Source organism: Sardina pilchardus, chromosome 18 (genome assembly GCF_963854185.1).
Source record: "Sardina pilchardus chromosome 18, fSarPil1.1, whole genome shotgun sequence".
In the NCBI taxonomy this organism is placed as follows: Eukaryota; Metazoa; Chordata; class Actinopteri; order Clupeiformes; family Clupeidae; genus Sardina; species Sardina pilchardus.
The window spans coordinates 22,257,089-22,277,071 of record NC_085011.1 but is presented as its reverse complement, the minus strand read 5'-3'; the positions used below and the strand labels follow the sequence as shown (position 1 = coordinate 22,277,071).

The following is a 19,983-nucleotide window of genomic DNA, read 5'->3' as shown; positions in this document are numbered from 1 at the left end:
ATCATGCCACTGGCAAGCCCGCGCTGCATCTCATCTGTCTTGCGTGTAAGCTGCTGGCTGACCTTGTCTCTGCACCCAAGTTATGCTTTCATAACCGCTGGGGAGAAAGGGGGGGTGGGGGGGGGGGGGGGGGGTGGCAAAATGATGAAGCCCATTTTTACAAGGACGTTTTCAGATGGATGTATTTTTACCATCCCGCAGGCCCTCCAAAAAGACAGGGGGTGGGGGAAGAGCAGGTGGAGTGAGATGAGGAAAGTTGTGGGTGATATTAAAGCTTGATGTCACTGTACTATCACCCCCACCTACCCACACACACACACACACACCCACACACACACACACCCACAACTTTACACCCTCCTCCAACAGCCCCCCCCCCCCCCCGTGGAGGGTGGTGGAAAGGGTGGGGGTGAAACGGTGGATGACAAGGTTACTCGCTTTAGTGGCGACCTCCGCTTCCTGCACTTAATCAAGGGCTTCACACGCATGTGTCTGCTCTTACCTCCTGGGACCCCCCGCAGGGTGGCAGCAGCACAGCTGGCGCGTCTTCACGTCACCCTCCAGCAACCCCACCTGCACTTATGCCGACTCGTGCGCTGAGCTGAGTCTCAGGTGCGGATGCTTTTAGCTGTGTTAGTTAACGCGCTAGTTAGCGCTAGCGAACGTGCTAATCAGCGGCGCCGGTGGATGTGGAGCCGGGGGAGAAGCGAGGGGAGGAGGGATAATGGGTCCTGGGTGTATTTTTAAAACTGCAATGACAGCAGCGCTGGAGATGAAGAGCGAGTTGCGGGGAGGGCGAGAGTAGCGGAGGAGGGAGGGAGAATGAAGAAGAAGAGGGAGAACGAGTGAGAGTGAGGCGCTGGCAGTTAAGAATCTGGCCCAAGCATTTCATCAAATGCCTCCTACTCATTATTTCTCCCTGCACCCTGCATCGACCTCCTGGGTGAGGGCTGGTGGCAACCAGTAACCCCACAGCCCCCTCAACCAGCCCTTCTCTTTTGCGATCGCGTTCCCCTGGGGGGGGTATCTGCCTACTATTAACGAGACACTGCTATGCAAAATGATCCAGCAGGAGAAACACTTTTTTTTTTTTTTCAAAAATATTTCCTGTGCTGCACTTTTTCTTTGTCTTTTAGAATTATACCGTGACCTGTTCAAGCATAATATGTTAATGGCTCCCTCTCTTACACCACCACCATCTGTGAACAGTGGACTTCACCCTGACACCAGCTATTTTTTTATGAGCTTGCAGTGGATCGTGAGCAGTATGCAGCAGAGGTCCCGATACACTACACAGCCAGCGGGCCAGATCGGACCCCTAGAGGATAGTCACCTGCCCATGGAGGCTTCTTCTTACCACAACATCTTTCCATATCATAGCTCATTTACCAGGACATGCTGCAGTGGTATAGACACACAAGGTGCGGAAGGCTGCTCTGCTTTGTACACCTTTCTCCACACATCTGGCGACTTATCTGAAAAACCTTTGGTCCTCTCAAAACTTCTGTCCTTAGCCTCGGTTGCCTGAGTCTGTCGAGTATGTCGAGTATGACTCTTTCCATCTCTCAACCTGAAAACTCGAGTAATTTTCTTTTCTCCACCTCCTCAATCCCCAGCTCTCCACCCTTGAATTTGTACCTCTTAATACCGAGCTCAACTTCCACCAGAGAATTGCTTTTGGCTAAATTCAGTGCTCTGTCCAGAGGAACCAATTTCAGTGTTGAGGAAACCTGCATCAACAAACTCTTATTTGTGGAAAATCTATGAAAACCTTTTCGCTTTTTTGGGGGGGTGCAAATCTAGTGGCAGCCCTCAAGAATACTACAACGTTTCTATTTTTCTCTATTTTTCTCATTCTAAGAGCGCACCTTTGAAGTTGACCGTTCAATCATCTACTGACTCCCTCAGCTCCAGAACAGGCCCACAAAGGAGCCTGAGCAGAGTTAAGACAGGAAGACAGATCGCGAACAACAGACGGAAAGTTGCAGGTAGTGTGAATAGAAAGCTGGAAGACCTTTAGACCGACGTACCGACTGACAAGCAGAAAATAAGAAAAGCATTTAGCTGATAAAAATAGAAAAGACTGACACGAAACAGCAGGCACATCATGGACTTTGGCTCCTGTGTTTAATGCTGAACCGACATTTTGTTATGTTCACATTACATTTCTATAGGAGTTAGAAGTTATTAGAGCTGACACATGCTTATTGAGGAGAGAGGAGCCCTGCCATTCCTGAAGGGGTCAACAAAGCATGTTTTCCCCTCTGCTTTTGTTCTTAGAGTCGAGAAAAGCACTCAAGGCTCCAAGAGCCTGTTTATCACAAGCGTTTGATGTTCTGACCTATTTAAAGAATAATGACAGTGTAAGTGTTTTTCTATTAAGAGCAAGAACAGCGCCTTGCTCCCCAACTTATGCACACTCACACACCTACACACACACACACACCAACCGTCCACTCCGGCATACAAAAATGCACAGCAATCCACATACACATACACTGCACACGCTAGCACATACATGCATAACATATGCTAATTCAAATATGTACACCAGCACAAAAACACAAACACTTGCAACACACAAGCATACAGTAAAACACAAACAGTTACAGTAGTACAGTAACTTCATAAACACACTGATCCCATCCAACTGATAGAATGGGAGCATATCCTTCTGCCACCCGTTACTTATTATTATTCCAGGCACTTGAGCCTTGGCTGTTGATCTGCTTTCATCTCCATAAGACAGTACCCTCAAGACCCCAGCAATCAATATTTTAAAAAAGAAACACATTTTATTCCCAGAGAGAGTGGATGAGATGGGAGGGTGGGGCAAAGGCCTGCACAGGTTCATCTTCCCCCTTCATTCATGCCTGCTAAGAGACAACCGCTGCATTTCTCCATTCTGAGTTGGAGATACAATTCCCAATGACAGCCAGACTCAGGCTTTCTCCAGTGTTGTATCCGTAAGACAGTCTGACACTGCATTGCCAGATGCGACACAAACTCTAAAGCCCAAATCACACCAAAGATTCCTGACGCGACGAGACCGAGTTGCAGCGGTGTGAATCAGAAGTTGCACGGAGTTGCAAGCCGTCGCAAGCCGCCTCTAAGCATTCAACATGTTTAGTCGCAGTTGCTAGGTTTTAGAACGTCGCGGCTCAGCTCGGCTCGTTTCGGGGCGAATCTTTGGTCTGTTGAAACTTAGACAAATAAGACAGTCTGACATTGCATTGCCAGATGCGACACAAACTCTATAATATCACTGACGGTGTATCCATAGGTGTTACCCTCTAATGGTCCCCTCCATATGCCCCCTCCATATGTGGTGCATTATAAGGGGCGCGAGCAGCTAGGCTGTGTGTCCCCTGGGCGCATGGTGGGTATATTTTTTTACATGACGTGTAGTGTGCAGCAGGGCCATGGCACTCTAGTGCTCATTATCCCATCGCACATGCTCCGGCGATAAGAGTGTACGTGTGGGGGACGGATGATCCAGTGCAGATCCTATGCATCCTTGAATGCATGTGGGACACGAGGCACAGCCACAACCTTTGAATAATGCGATGGTAATACATTCACAAGCACCCATACTACTGCAAAGAGACCTTGAGTGTAGAGCAACTGCTGTGTACCAATTATTGAAATGGAACACACTCTATGCATACGAGTGTAGTGTACTATGCCCTGTACCTGCTCCATCATATGAGGTTTGAAGTGTATACTGTTTTGTTTGCTTCTCATTCCAATAAAAGGACTTCAATACGCGCTCCGCATTCAGGCAGCACACTTACTTGGTAGTTGAGCCTGTCGATCACCCGGAGCAACAGCGCCTCTTCGCTTCCGACCTCAGGTGCGGTCAGTATGTAGTCCACGTCATGGCCAACCTCCTTCCCCCTGCAGACAAGACGAGCGCACAAACCAGACTGTCACTCACAAACCCTGCATGCACTAGAGCTAACCTCACATCAGCGTATATACAGGCCCCCAAAACGATGGATGGTACTTAGTCACACTTGTTGGGTTAATCAAGAGAGAAGGCTCGTGTCTGGGCATAGGGATGATGCCAGGGAAGTGGCGCGTGCGGGTATAACGGCGGGCGGATGGATTTTTTTCCCTCCCTCCCCATTGTTCCAACAGCCAATTTGTCATGTGTCATTAGGTCCACCAGTCTGAGCTCTTCCGAAGTCGTCTCGAGCTTTTACGAGATCGCGAGCGCCTAGGCTGGGATTATGGTAATAAAAATGCCAGAGACTCCACTGCAGAAGAGCAAACGCGAGAACAAACACTAGATTTGCTCATCCAAAGTCAGGCGTCCAGTGAGTCTCCTTATTGTGGAAAAGGCCTTGATAAGAGGCATAAAAAAAACATTTTGCTTCTCTTACTGATGCATTGTTCCTAATATTTAGCGATGAATAAAGTAATGGGAAAAAAAGAACAACCCACAAGTAGGGAACTATGGGATCGCTTTGTATGGAGGGCATGTAATGCTCAGTTGTTGCTTCACTGAACATCATTTAAACTTGGGCATTTATCCTAACTAGCTGGCGTTGGATTTGCATGCAGAATATGAGCTCTGTGCTGCTGCTGTCAGCATCCACTGCCTCCCTCCCGTTTGACTGCTTTCATTTATATTGTAGTACCTCTCAGAAGTCATCTCTTATTTCCCTATTACAGGGAGCACTCCTCCCGGATCTAAATATTCCATAACTCGCATACAGTCTTGTGTGTCACTGGCTCCACTAAGAGGATATAAAAAAAGCACGCACACACACGCACACACACACACACACACACACACACACACGCACACCAAAGCCCAGACGCCCACTACCCACCCACCTTACCACACGCATGCATGCGCACAAACACACACCAAACCCCAGACACCAACCCATCTCACCACACACACACACACACACACAGTGAATGAGTGTGAGACAGAGACATTGCGCAATGTGTGCACAAACAACAAAGGGAGCAAATATACTCCTCTGCCTTTGATATGCAGAGCGAGCGTATGGAGTTAGTGAAGCAGATATCTGAGTGAGAGGCCGAACCGAACTGCCTGAAACCCTAAAAGCTCGGGGAGGATGTTAATCAATCAGTGTCTCCCCTAAAGGCTCAGTGATTTCCTTTCAGACGTTTTTCTCGCGTTGGCCTCGCTGGCCTCTCGCAAAACCGTGGCGATGCACTCACCACAGGCACTGAGCCACATTCTCATCAGAACTCTGACTCCAGACGAAAAAAAGAAAAAAAGAAAAAAAAGATATGGACAGAAAAAAAAGAAGGGAAGAAAAAACAGTGTTTAAAAATCATGGGAACCCATAAGAGTTTCAGAAGCTCGGATGGCACAATAGGGTCCAGCCACAGCATTAGACATGAAAGGGCGAGAGAAATGCCTCAATACAATGAGAATGCACCCAGGCTGCTCAGCCAGGATTAAGGGCTAAACTGTCACACGTTTTTGATCCCGCCGGTCCTGAAGGAAGGCTAGCTAGCCGCCACTGCCTCCACGACCTGGACTCTAGGTGGGGGCTCTGTGTGGCTAAGCTAACCAACCCCCTGCTGAAAAAAAAAAGAAAGAAATGCTTGCGTTGTTTTTATTGGGCTGATCGGCAGGCCTTTGATGGGAGTCCAGGGGCGGAAGAGTGAATGGGTGCAGAGCCTCCCCATCTCACGGTTAAGAGCACAGCAAAAGAGAGAACAAATGGCTCCAGTATTGCAACGACTCAGGGTGAAGCGCAGAGGTGCGTTTGATCTCAACCAGCGCTGCCACTGCAGTGCAACAGTGAACGTGACAGGGCATTAAACAAGGAAAAGAGAGTGACAGAGCAAGAGAGAGAGAGAGAGAGAGAGAGAAAGAGAACGAGCGAGAGAGGAAGAGGAGAGCCACTGCCTGTCTAGCCCCCTGGTCAGTGGAGGTCACAGCATGAATAATTCAGACGAGGGGAAAAGTGTGATCATGGCCATTACAATGTAGTGCGGCAGACTAGCTCTAGCGCTTAGCATACTGAGGACAGAAAGTCAGTCAAAAGTTGGCTATAACAGCATTGGTTGTATAAGGGTGTGCCTATTCAGGTCAGATGAGTTCACACAAGTTAGGATGGATTTTAGATTAACTTTTCACAGTCACAGAGTGTTACTGGTTTTTACTAATTAAAAGACAATGCCATGGCAAAACATACATCATTTTGTTACAATGGTTTGTAATTGCAATAGGCTTGTTGAATTGTAAAACTTGGCCATGCCGCCACCAACTTCATACATAAACCAAGAACTTTCAGTTGTACCAAAATAACCCTTGCGTCATATTTACACGAGTGAGCCATTTATCTAAAAGCATTTTGAAAGGCACAATGGAGAACCAGACGCCTCATATTTGTCAGCTCTTCCGTTTGAGCAGAGGCTGAATCAAAGCTGTCACAGTTCTGTCGGCTGCTTGAAAACTAAAGCGGCGGTTGGCGGGCGCAGCGCAGAGACAAGCCCAAACAAGGCTGTGAAGCTTGGACGAGCATGAACAATATCATCAAACTTCGGCAGAACTTCAACCGAAGAGCAGCAGCGAAAAGATAAAAAAGAGAAGACAATAGAAGAGTCATTCGTAGTGGGGGCCTACAGCAACAGCAGCAGGTATTTGATGTTCCTATTCGTGGACCATGGCAGATGTCCTTGTAATTAAAGCGTGAACATGATTGGGCCCCTTAAAACACAGACTCTCGCGGGACAGATACCTCTGCACTGCGCTCATCCCCTCCGGCCTTTTCTCTTTTAACACACTGGGTAACGTTAAAAATGGCTTTTTTATTTCTCTGGCTGCACATGAGTGTTAATTAGTGCACGGTACAGTTCAGTGCTCCTGTGAATAGATTTCAGTTCAGAATTCACCTTGCCCCACAGACAGACAGCTGGACCGTACAGCGTCCTCCTCGGTGGACAGAGGCAGAGGGTGTGTGTGCCGCAGCCGGGACACACGCGCTTCCATCTACCGCGTTGGCCCACCGCGTTTGTTTTTGGACAGGTTTCTAATTAGCACAGGCAATGAGACTGGAGTTGACCCCCGTCGTGAGATTGCGAGGCACAAGGAGACCGTCTCCAGGGCTCAATTTGCTGTGCTGGCAGAAAAAAAAAGCGTCAAGTACACAAACCCAATGTGTTTGTCCTTAATAGGAGGAATGGTGGCGAGAGAATGCACGTTCTAAATTAATAAATGTGTCATCTGCATAAATAGGGGTTTACGTGCAGTCAACTTGAAAGGAGAAGGGGGCTTGTTATTCAAACATGCGCCCCGTGAGTTAATTTGAAGTGAGGGCTTTATTAAAGCGAGCGTGGCAGCTTTGCACCAGGTAGTGCTGGCACCGGGCTTTTAGTCGCTTGGCGCATCGCATATTCCCTTCCCTAAATCAACCCCAGTCAGCAAATAAGGGGAGGGAGGGAGGGAGGGAGGGTGAGAGAGGGGGATCGCTCAGATGGGGAAGGCAACTGTGCTGTATGTCTTCCTTTTGCGGAAAGGTGATGTTTTTATTTCTAATGGTAAAGCTTGACAACTTTGTGTGATCATTCAGCATTAAGCAGCCCTGTCACACCCCCCTACTGCCACTTCTTCTAGATGTCTGCTACATCTCCTCCGAGACGCAGATTGATGGACTTTTCAAACGATGCCTCCAGGCAGGTGCATGTGTGTGTGTGTGTGTGTGTGTGTGTGTGTGTGTGTGTGTGTTGGGGAGGGGGGGGGGGGGGGGGGTATGGCTGGGGAGAGGGCAAAAAGGCATCATTCCCTGAACCTAAAAAGACAGCTATGTGGCAACCACTACCTGCTGGGCCTCGTTACCCTGAAGCAGGGAGCGCTGTAGCCCCTGTTGCGTGCATGAGGGGCCTAAATTATTAAACGTTTTTTTGAGGTACGTATGAGCGCAAATAAAATATACACAAGGAGATGACAGGGCAAAAACAACAGATGAATAATGCAGTGCTTTGGAAATATTCCTGTGTGCAAAGCTCTGCACAAACACCTTTAAGTATGTGGGCTCTCATCGCCAGATATTATGGCCGTAAAATGAGAGATTCTGCTGCATTGCTCTCTTTATGTGTGTGTGTGTGAGAGAGAGAGAGTGTGTGTGTGCGTATTTTAATGGCCTTCCATTACTAAAAACACGTGAAGACGGGATCCAAGAGTCTCAGAGACGGAATATTTATTTCATGGCCAGCTTCTACTCAAATAGTCACAAATGGCTCATCTGTCACTTCAAAAGATATCTTCTAATGTCAACAGACAACTCTTTATTTCTTGTTTTTTTTTTTGTTGTTGCTTGAATACCCCATACTGTGGTGGCTGAGGCAAATCCTTCACTAGAGACATTGATGAATAAATTAAACAAACAGCGGTCAAAACAAAATGTTCTCTTCAGACTTGACAGAGAATTGAGTTTCTGTGTTTGGGGTTGGATGCAAATGGCTATTGTATGCTTAATTACGCATAATCAAGAGCACAGGAGCAGTGTGAACAAACTGAGAGACAGAGCAGAAAGTGCAAGATGAAAGGGAAAGAAATTATACTCAGAGGCAGAATAAAACTCTCTGGAGTTTTTGGTAACCTGCAGTCTTGTCAGTTGGATTGCAGTTTTGTCAGTTTTATGAGTGCAGTGTCCACTGCAAAGGTTTTTAGTCTAGGTAAAAGTTTAGTCTAATGAACATTTATGGATGTGAAATTGATCAGTGTTCTAGCAACACCATATAAGGATGATTATGAAACACATTGCACCTCACCCTAGACTCTATGTAAAAACTAAAGACAAGTTGATACAGTATGAGGAGGAAAAGTACCAGAGGAATTGGGAATCCCATGATAATCCCAAAGCAACTGGGAGAGAAACGTTGTTCCAGTGATGCCGCGCCGTCTTTTCACACTCTGATGTGGCGCCGACAGTTGTGCTTTCTATCTATTTTTAATCCTCCTCCTAAGCATCTCAAAGCCTTGTCACCCACCCTGCACAGCTGTCCCTTCAATAAGGCTAATGTCAGCAGCGTCAACAAATCCTCGACACGCTTTTCCAGCAAAGAAGTGCTGTGGCACAGAGCGTTTTACAAGAACATGGAGGCTTATTTCCAGAAACTTTCTACCCCCTTCTCCCCCCCCCCCCCCTTACTGCCTTTGAAGGGTGTTTTGAAAAAAAATGTTTGGCTTTGTGGGGATTGGGTTCACTGCCAAAGCTGAGCGCCATCTGAATATTTGCAAGTAGCTTTGAAACTTCGTTAAAGGTTAGGGGGAGATCATTTTTTTCTCTGAGTCAGACAGTGAAAGCCGGGAAGACATCTTCATGAGTGACCAGACTGCATTGACATGAAGGGGAGGCTTTGAGGATGAATGCCCCTGAAGTCAGGAAAAAAAACCTCATCAGGCCAGTGAAAGCTCAGTTCAGAGACAGTGCGGGTCTCCCATATATCATTATGGGGCACTCAAATGCAAGTGAATACACCAAAATGTCCTTTAAAAGAGAGAAGATTTTCTATCTGTCAGTGGATTTACATTCAAAGTATTTCTGGATGGTCAAATTATAATATTTGAATCTACAGTATTTCTACACATTCACATACTGTAACTAGTTCATTTAACCATGATTAACATAAAAATATATTCCTCTGGTTCCTATAACATTTAATTCACAGATTCATATAAGAACATGAAGAGAGGCAAGCATACTGTATTGAATTGATTTCTGATTGCTGAGTGTTTTAGCATTTGTAAGGGACTTAATGACCCACATAGTCTTGAAGAACTCCCTGATTTTCATCACTCCATAAACTGTAAGAAGTCTGGAACAACCAGAACTCTTCGTATGGCTGACTGTCCAGCAATCAGAGAAGGAACTTGATAGGTGATACGACAGGTGACCAGAAACCTGATGGTCACTCTGGCAGAGCTACTGAGAGAATTTATCTGCGGCTGGAAGAAACTTGCAGAAAGACAGTCATTACCACCGCTTGTCTTTATGACAGAGTGGCTAGACAGCAGCCTCGACTCTGCGAATGAAACAAAAAGTAACACATATAGTTTGCAGGAAAAGGCCCCTAAAGGGATCTTAGACTGTGAGAAACAAGACTATCCGGTCTGATGCAACCAGGACTGAACTGTTTGGCTTCAATTCAAAGGGTTGGATGACTGGTCAGGGTTGAGCAAAAGCTCGAACGAAACAAAGCACAGAGGTATCCAAGTCAGAGCTGTGACTGGCTCCAGTCTCCATCTTCTCCTTTGAGATTCTTACTAAAACTAGAAAAGCAATTCCAAGGAATTACAGTGCATGAAAATGCATAATTGCATAGTTAAAACAGATAATGTAGATATGGTTACTAAGGTGTTGTTTGGGTAAACATGGTGGCTGCATAGTTTAATGAAAGTTGAAAGTGTAAAGGTAGACATTTAAAAGTTGAATATGTATAGCTTAGAAGTTGTTGATAGAAGGACAATTTAATGAATGTTGATAGACTGACAGTCTAATTGATGTTGATAGGTAGATTGTTTTAATGTTTTAAATTGATTGGGCTCCCAGAATCCTGCAATCTGATTGGCTGTTGCATCTGATTGGCTCCCAGAATCCTGCAATCTGATTGGCTGTTGGAATCCTGCAATTTGATTGGCTGTTGGAATCCTGCAATCTGATTGGCTCCCAGAATCCTGCAATCTGATTGGCTCCCAGAATCCTGCAATCTGATTGGCTGTTGGAATCCTGCAATCTGATTGTGTGTGATGTGTTCTGATGCCTGTTGTGTCCCTTTTAGGGGAACTGGGGGTGGAGTTTTAGGTGCGTGTGTGTGCGTGTCTACGCAGGTCCGAGAGTGAAGGAGTAGGTCTGTTAATGCTCTGTTAAAAGCGTGAGTTGTGGCTAAAACATCAACTCGGTTGTGATATAAGATACTTGGTTGATAAATAAAGCACGGGAAGTTTCCCTCAAGTGTGACAAAGTGTCTGGAGTATCACAATATTTATCCTGGCTGTAGCCTAACTTTAGATGAAGCAGTAGGCTATATGAGTTTCACAATAGGCTATGCACTCTATGCACGGTGGTAAACATTTAAATGTTAAGCCTAATCGTGACTGCCAAAAGACGGGGATCAACACCGGGGGTTGACATTGATTCAGTGAAGTTAGCTTATTTACAGCTGAACTATCTAGGTCTCTCGTCGTGGTCTTCGTTATTTTAATTAAAGTCGCAATTTTGCCTATTTGTTTAGTCGGAAATTGTTAGGTTTGTTAACACTAACCGCACTTTGTGCTTATGTGCCAGATGTGCCAGATGTGGACTAATAATAGCAGAAGCAAGCTCGGACCAGTCCAAGTTGTTTGTAGCCTACTGTACATAGCCTGTATGGAGATGGATAGGCTACAGTCAGTCAGACAGATGGTGAATAGGTTGAAGTTGATGCGCGAAAGCATCGTGATGTCATTGGATTTTAACACATGAACGTTCAACCCATTGACTTTCAATGGGGAAATTTTAGGACGTTTATGGCAAATATCTTAAAAAGTATAAAGTTGTCAAAAAGGCGTGGTGGAAATGTAGCCAAACGTTTATTGCAATGTGAATGTAGGTATATTTTCTATTTAAAAACACTGTATCCAAATGGCTTGAATAAGGAATTGGAGATGTTCTGTTTTCTGTAATCCTTATTAAGTGTTTGATTGCTTACTTGCACACTGTTTGCTGCTAGGTTACTATGACCAACGTGTTGGGTCATGTGATTGGCTTTGTATGTACAGTATCTTGTACCTGCTTTGGACTGGTTAAATGGTTGGCTCTATGTGCTATCTCTCATTTGCACTGTGGATAGTTCAGGGGACTGAAACGTTTGTACAGCACGTTTTGCACTTTTTTGCACTTTTGCACAATGTGAGAAAAAAGCCTTTAAAAAAAACATACAAAATACAAGTCGTTTAAACTAAACCTCTCTTTTTGACTCCCTGTCTGTTCAAAACATTTCTCAACCCCAGCTGTTTTAGCCCTATACATTTCATTGCTGCAGCCAGGGGCAATACAGTATGAACCCTGCAGTCCTGTTAGTGTCCGTTTCCTTAACCATGACAGTTAGCCCAAATGGGCTCTGGTTAGCCTCCGACTCACTCACTCTATGAGGCTGCACAGTGCTAGTCATTGAATGTCATGTGATGTCATGTGATGTCGCAATGTTAAGTCTATGGGGAAATTTTAATAGTTTTTCATTCATAGTGCAAAAAGTATAAAAGTTACAAAGTTGAAAAATACATAGCTGAAGTGACATAAGTAAGACCTACGCAGCACCGTTTGAATGAAGTTTCTACTTTAAACGGTTGAAGCTGAATTAGACGCACAAAATCTGTTAGAAGAAGAATAAGAAGAAGATATCGGAAAACAGTGGAATGCATTTTCATGCACTCTAATGACTACAGCTCTACAGCTTGATAGACTCTCAAGTTCTACCTGAATAGTCTTGTTCAAATGCAAAATGCAAATTTCACTGTTCATTGCTGTAATTTTGGTCATTTTCTTCCGAATGCTGCCAAGTCACAAATCTTTTTCTCACACATTCAGATTTCCAGACCGTGCTTTAGATCTGCACTGAGCACACCTTCTAGTCATAGATTTCCCACCCATTAAGGGAATAACAAGGACACCTGGTATATATATAAAAAAAAAAAACAGTTGCTAAATAACAGCGCATGACATGTGTGTTTGGGCTGGTCTTTTTGACAATCGGTTCACCACAGGTGAAAACACCCACTTCCATTGTCTTCATAGAGACTCATGGGAATTTACATATGCAAATGTTGTTGTTTTTTCTATTGTTTACATCTCTCCTGAATACAGGTCACGGGAATATGCCTGCTGTTCACACACACTCACACACATACACACACAAAAGTGTTCACAGCGGATTACCAAAGTAAAACTGAATATTGCAAAAGCTCTTCAGGGACTTCAACTGAAACACTTCATTAACAGGAAAAAAAATACAAAAACATGAAACAATCCCATTGGCTAGATGCGACTTCTCATCTTTATTCTCGTAAACAAACCCAAAGCTAAACAGATGACTCACTGTGGCTTTGGAACTCTCAAACAAAAGGAGAAAGGAGAAAAAGTTTGAAAAACAGCCAAGAGAATAACATCTTTGAAGTCCACTTCTCAGACAAGCAGTAAGTAGCCGTATCTTGGGTTATTTTACATTGCGTCATTACGCCCAAGTTATAGCAAGCTCCTTGGTAGCTTTGAGAGCTCCTCTACAGGGAGAGGGAGGGAGACAGAGAAGGAAGGAGGGAGAGATTCACCTTCCGAGTATGCCATGTGCAAGTTCTGAAAAACAGTTTTGGCATCTGCATCTTTCCATATTTCGCCGTTACCCGCGGCAACAGGGGGGATGGCAGCAGTTGCAGAGGGAGAGGTGTCAGCTGGATAAACAACAGAAGTTTGTCACTCCCACTGCGAGCGGGGGGGGGGGGGGGGACAGTTCCTGGCAGACCAGCTTGCCACTGAATTATTTAAGATTAGCACCAGTAGTTGAGCATGGTGAAACTTTTTTAATGGCTTTTCCTGAACCTCACACTCTCAAACTAAAGCTCGAAGGAGGTGAGCAAGTCCATTGTAATACGAAAGAGCTCGATGGAGAACAATAACGTCAGCAGTAGGCAAATAGGCACAAAAGCCTGTTTGCTTTATCTCCACGACCACGTCCTTGGATGTCATTATCAATAGATTTTGCGTTACTTGCCACTGCTATCTGTTATCGCATGAAGGTCTGTGTGACCTTCCTCTATTGAAAATCAGACAAGTGACTAGGCTTTCATTACCTTCACTAGGGAGGTTATGTTTTCAATGCACTTGGTATGTCTGTGCACAGAAGTACTCAAAACCCGCTGGCCCAATTTTCATGTGCACTGGGTAGAAAGCCGTAGCATGGGCCAGGGACAAACCCATTATATTTTGAAGTGGTTCTGATTCAACAGATTTAGTTTCACTTTCACTAATGTTGCCAGTCACAGCACTTGGCCTTGGCAAAGGTCTGTGTTTCTGAAGGTCTCTTCTACTTTATGTTGAAATAAAGAGACTTATGCAGTAGTGACACAGAGAGCAGAAGAATGGTCCAGTGGGCACAGGTAGACTATTTCAATGGCCTTTGTTGAACCAAGGGGCAAATTGAGGGCATAGTGTGGTTACAATGTTGTTCTTTTGAGGAGACAAAAAACAACAAGTACAGTACAGTTTTACATAAATACATGCAGAGACACACACACACACACACACACACACACACACACACACACACACACACAAACAGAAGGAGTGTATCACAAAAAGATGCAAAACAGACCTAGAACTTCCTTTCTGACAAATCATACAAAACAAGTGCTAATTCTCCCTATTTGAAAGCTTTGCATTGCTACTGAAACATCTTGTGTCTTTTACCTGCGAAAGCCTCCTGTCAGAACAACAGAGGCGTTGGGAGAGATTTGGTGAACGGCCTCCTCGACGATGCGCCCAACTGCTTGCGCCTCTGCTTTGGTGACTGCTCGGGAGATATCAGCATAATAAAGGAAACCTGCAAACAGTAGCCAGTCACAACACCTTCCACTGTGAGCTCCAAATGTATGGCGTTACATTTGTGCTTCAATTATGAGCGCAGAGTGGAGCAACATTGAGCGCAGAAACATATTTTGAGCAAGCACACAAAATATATTTTGAGAAAAAATTTAACTTGACCACAAAGAACTTGTAAAAGCAAACGGGAATCAATTCTGTGCTCAACAAATGTCTTTGTGTGTTCACTACGGTCAACATGTATGCGCAACAACAGCCTCCCTTTCATTCAGTTTCAAAGTACATACGTAGACAGTGACCGTAGAAGACTTTAAAATGTCCACTTTCACATTTTCGCGAAAGGCTTCTTGTCGACTGAAGAGCTACTGATTGGTCAGGTTGCCCGTCAATCAAATTCGGGCGAATCTTCTGATTGGTTGGCAATTGTGGCACAAATGTAACGCTGTCCACAGATTTTGAGCGAGCGCAGAGATGAATTTGAGCGAGCGCATATATAGAGAGAGAGAGAGCCAGAGCAAGCAAAGTGGAGCTGTGTTTGAGAGCGCGTACAGGTGAAACTGAATGAAAGGGGGGCTGTTGTTGTGCATACATGTTGACCATAGCAAACACACAAAGACATTTGTTGAGCACAGAATTGATTCCCGTTTGCTCAATTACAAATTCTTTGCGCTCAAGTTTAATTTTTGCTTCTTGCCATTTGCACCTCAGTGCGCGCGCCCTACAAGGCTACATCGGCTTGCTCCCCTAAACATCACGGCCAAACATTTCGCTTCTAAATGCAGTAAGATGGCTATGCATCGTAAGAGATGTGCAACTTACGGATTTAAAGCAGTCCAAGCCAGTCCATTTCACCTATGGGTTATTAGTGAGTCCTAAGTAGCCTAATCACCATCATCTCGGTCCCAGGAGGCCAGGACAGTCCATCTGGTTGTTTGTAGGCAACTAGGCGGTAGAGTTGAGCTTGGCGTTTCATTGGAATCATTGCTAGCCACACTGGTTCTTGCTTTTGCTTGCTCATGTTGTCGGTCAGTGCTGTATTGTAGTGTAACAAGTATTGTTTTCTTGCCGAGTAAATTATTTAAAAAAAAAAAACGCCGTGATGGCGTTTTAAAGGTTATACTGTAATGTCAAACAGGGAACTCTGTTGACTTGCGACTTATCTCATGGTCAAACCGGTGTTACCAGATATACAGTTTCTGAGATTCTGAGTTTTCATGGGTGGAGTTAGCGTGAATATTTATGAACGGAGATTGTGGCACATGCACGCCCCTAAACACGGAATACTGAAGCGTGAATCAAAGGAAACTGAAAATGTTGGCAGAGACGTTAAAAGACTATAACACGTTTTTGGATGTTGCCATGGGTTAAGAAGGAAACATGACCATTTCGTGGTCGAGGAAATTATGCTTTTGATTGTGTTGCAGCCACTCAAGCAAATCGTCATGTCAGACAAAATCAGTGGGTAGTAGGCTAGGCTATCTGACGTCGCTTGACTATGTAGAATATTGGCCTACACCTCGGTAGGCTATGCTGTGATGGTAGTCCTAGCCTAGGCTACTTTTTTTTTTTTTTTTTTTTTTTTTAAATCGTTTTGATTGTAGCCCAGCCTGTGTGCTTCTGTGGTGACAGTGACTTGGCATCAGATTGACCCACTAGAGTGACTAGACCAACACAAGTCTAATAAACAAGCCTGTTATCATGTTTCCATTCGTGTTCCTTGCCCATTGTGTTTGTGTGCAGACTTGGGAAAATAAGATAGCACATTATCACATTGTATCTTCAAGACACATGGGCTTAACATTAGTAGGCATATTAACTCAATAAACGTTAATGAAAAGTTATATGCTTAAAAAACTATTTAATCATACCAAAGCCTAGTCATGTGTGCAAGGATAATGATATATTTAAAAAATCTGTCTGGGTAATCAGCTTTCAGAAATAAGGTGCCCTGTCTATCAGATGTTTATACTTTTCAGTGCCCAACTAACAATTCTAATGTTACATTGTAAGACAGAGTCTAGCCAAGTTAGCCATTCATAGGGAATAGTGGAACAGCAGTTCTTGGTCTGGTAAGGTCAAACATGTCAATTCATAGCATACTACAGCCTGTCTGGCAATAAACACACAAGAACAGACAAGGATTTGGAGAAATAATGCCCATGGAGAAATTCATTTATCGCTTGAAAGAGTGGAGTGGTGTCTTGGTGACTGCTGGTAAACATGTTTTCATCACAGCAGGCAGTAAGGCCTAACTTTACTTAACATAACCAATATGAGTGCATGGTCATAGATAGATAGACAGATGGATAGATAGCCTATTTTATTGATCTCCAAGGGGAAATTCAAAAATAGGGGAATATTCAAGAATACTGCTCCCCTAACAATAACAACATGATTGTACAAAACAAGTTTTATTACTGAAGTTATTGTACCATACAGCCTATTGTACAGCACAAGTCTTTCTTTCTTTTTAACTAGGCTAGCATGTTTGTGTAGGCCAGAATGCATACCAAGGCTTGAAACTCACTTTGAACATCACACAAAACAGATGGTGAAGCCTACTGACACTTTAAAGACAACAGCGATAGGTAGCCCACGATGTCCCACTGCCATTTTACGTTACATAAAACAAGCGAACGTAAATGGCAATTTGATAGGCTGTAGACTGGATACACAAGAACACAACATACACGAAATTGCATTGGCTAATCTATATACCACCAGTGGTCGTCGAAACGGTCATGTTTTAGCACACAACCCCATACCAACATTCAAAAACAGATTAAAGCATGCTGTTGTCTTCTGACTTCTAACTTCTCTCTGCCAACATAGTTTCCTTTGATTCACGCTCCATGACTGGGTCTCTAGGCGCGCGCGAACGACAACCTCCGTTTATAAATATTCACGCTAAACTCCACCCGACTCCACCCATAGAAACTCAGAATCTCAGAAACGGTATATCTGGTAACACCGGAAGTCCTGAAGAATGTTCCAAAAAAACACTGATGACCTCTGTAACCATTTTTACGCCAATGGAATGACATGTTCATATTAGCTACTCCGTGTATTATCTCTTGTCCATGATGGACGGACTTATTTCAGTTTCACGTCACCACATTAACAGTCTCCTCAGTAATAAGTTAATGGCTATTAGAGATCCTCCATTTAGTCCTCCATTAACAGGTCCCCATTTTTCATGATCAGCTTCTCACTAACACTATAGGCCTACCCAAACACAACCATTTCCACCTTTTAACTCTGCGCATTAAAGTAAGGCCTTGTTAATGCATAGGTGAAAATTATTAATTATCCTTTCAGTTGGAGCAGTTCGAGTCCTCCATTAAATCCACAACAGGCAAGAATTCCTAATTTGGTTGCCTAAATCCTCCGTTCCACATAGGGTGACCACCTGTCCCGCTTTACGTTGTACTGTACAGCAATTTTACCCTTTGTCCCGCCTCACGCAAATTGAGCATCTGTCCCGCTTTTTCGTTCGACCCTGGCCAATTGAAAATAAATACACAGATACGCCCACAGGCGTAGTGTTAACTTATGTCCAATAGTTCAAAGGAGAGCAATGAAATCGGTAGTCGATAGGCTGAGTCGTACGTCAATCAAACAGTTGCCTGGTGCACGAACGCCTCCGCAACGTTGTCAAAGATCTCAAATTGGAGAGCGCGCTCTTCGGTCAGGTTAAGCAGCCATGGCCAGTGTGGCCACGAGAAAGAGAAGATACATTTTTAGCGAAAGGACCGCAACATATACTCTTGGCAAAGACCTGTAAACGACGAAGCAGAGAGGGCATTTTGCATTTGCGTTTTTCTCTGGGGAATGGTGAAGAATACGATGTGAAGCGACATGGTGCAAGTGAGTCCTACAAAACTAAAAAAAACACACACGAGAGCGCAGACCTAGGCCAAGCGAAATCACAACCGCCTCCTGGATAACTCCCATTTAATCGTTTGTTCCGTGGGTCATCTCAGACCTTTCCTGAAAATCCCATCCTTAACTTTTTGAGTTATCTTGCGAACCAACAGACAGACAAACAAACAGACAAACAAGCCCCGATGAAAATAACCTCCTTGGCAGATAATAAAAAACACATCAAAGAAACATGCAAATCATAAAAGATTCTGGTTTACCTATTTGCACTGAAATAGTTCAACTTTCTATGCAAGCCTCAACTATAGACTATAGGCCTTATATTTGGTTGAACTTAGGCTAGGTGGGTCTAAAATATTGTGTGTGTGTTGTATTTTAAGAATTTGATTCACACACTGAGTGCATTCTTTCAGCTGCATAATGCCTGACAATTTTGATAATCCCAATAAAGATGAGATGTTGCGAAATTAATGTTTTGTCTTTTAGCCTAGGTAGTGTCTTATGTCGGTAGATAAAAAAAAATGTTGCTTAGTAAATTAGATCTGGCAATATATCTTAAATTTAAAGTTATTACGTCTGTCCCACATTGTCCCTCTTTACCATGCTACTTGTCCCACATTTTGTCTGACTGGAGGTGGTCACCCTAGTTCCACACATATATCTAATCCAGTTCATTATCCCTACCAGTGTCTTCCACAGACACAGCGGCCATTATTCCCCACTTTTCTCACCTCCTCTGTGCAATCTTGCCTTCAGACCAGAAATGATTAGGGTGGTAAGGGGATGCTCTGCTCTGGGTCTGGCTCTCACTGTCTGGGGCACACTTCCATCACCCCATTCAACTTCCAGCATCCTGATATGTGTTTCATCGCCAAGCGGAAACATGCATCTGGCATTTCTGGGATTGTTATGGTAAGGCAGACAGCGTGTTGCCATTTTGATACTACTGTAACTATTTTTATGATTTTACTTTTTAAAAACTGCATTTTTTACTTTTTAAAAACTGCATGTTTTACTTTTTAAAAACTGCGTTTTTTACTTTTTTAAAAACATGATTTCATTTTCATCTTTAATGGGAAATGGCTGCACTGTGTGGCCAGAGAACAGTGGGAGGGTTTATAGTTGGGTTTTATTTTGATTCAAATTGACGGTGCAGGTAAGCTTGAGGACATGCTCCAACGATTCTCTCCACAAAGCAGTGTGTCCTTGTCACTATGCTGGCTCCAATAGTAGCCTAGCCTTCACCAACCACCTTGAAAGACGCTAGGCACTAGAGGAACTGTACAAAAACAATAATGCTACAGCACATAGCCTACGCATTAAGGGTCTGGATCTTTATGCTATAATGTCAATTAAATGGATTTCCTCAGGAAAGTCTATATACTTTCAGTTAAAATGAGCTTTGTGAGTGTGAATTAGATCATGCTTGATGGAACACTACTTCTATGCTGTTTCACAAAGGCCTGAGATAAAATAGACATGTTTTGAACGCTGGGTTTTTCAGGGCCCACTTAAAAATTGGATCATAAAACAT

General features: G+C 44.0%; 1 protein-coding gene across 1 annotated transcript in view; it reads right to left on the bottom strand.

The window, feature by feature from the left end:
* The window catches only part of dntt (deoxynucleotidyltransferase, terminal), a 69,523-nt gene that overhangs the window by 30,618 nt on the left and 18,922 nt on the right, over positions 1-19,983 (bottom strand). Inside the window, exons 7-8 of the mRNA XM_062519596.1 lie at positions 14,436-14,568; positions 3,795-3,897 (exon numbers count right to left, since the gene is read on the bottom strand). Of these exons, the coding sequence (XP_062375580.1) occupies positions 3,795-3,897; positions 14,436-14,568 (236 nt within the window). The remainder of the gene's footprint in view (positions 1-3,794; positions 3,898-14,435; positions 14,569-19,983) is intronic.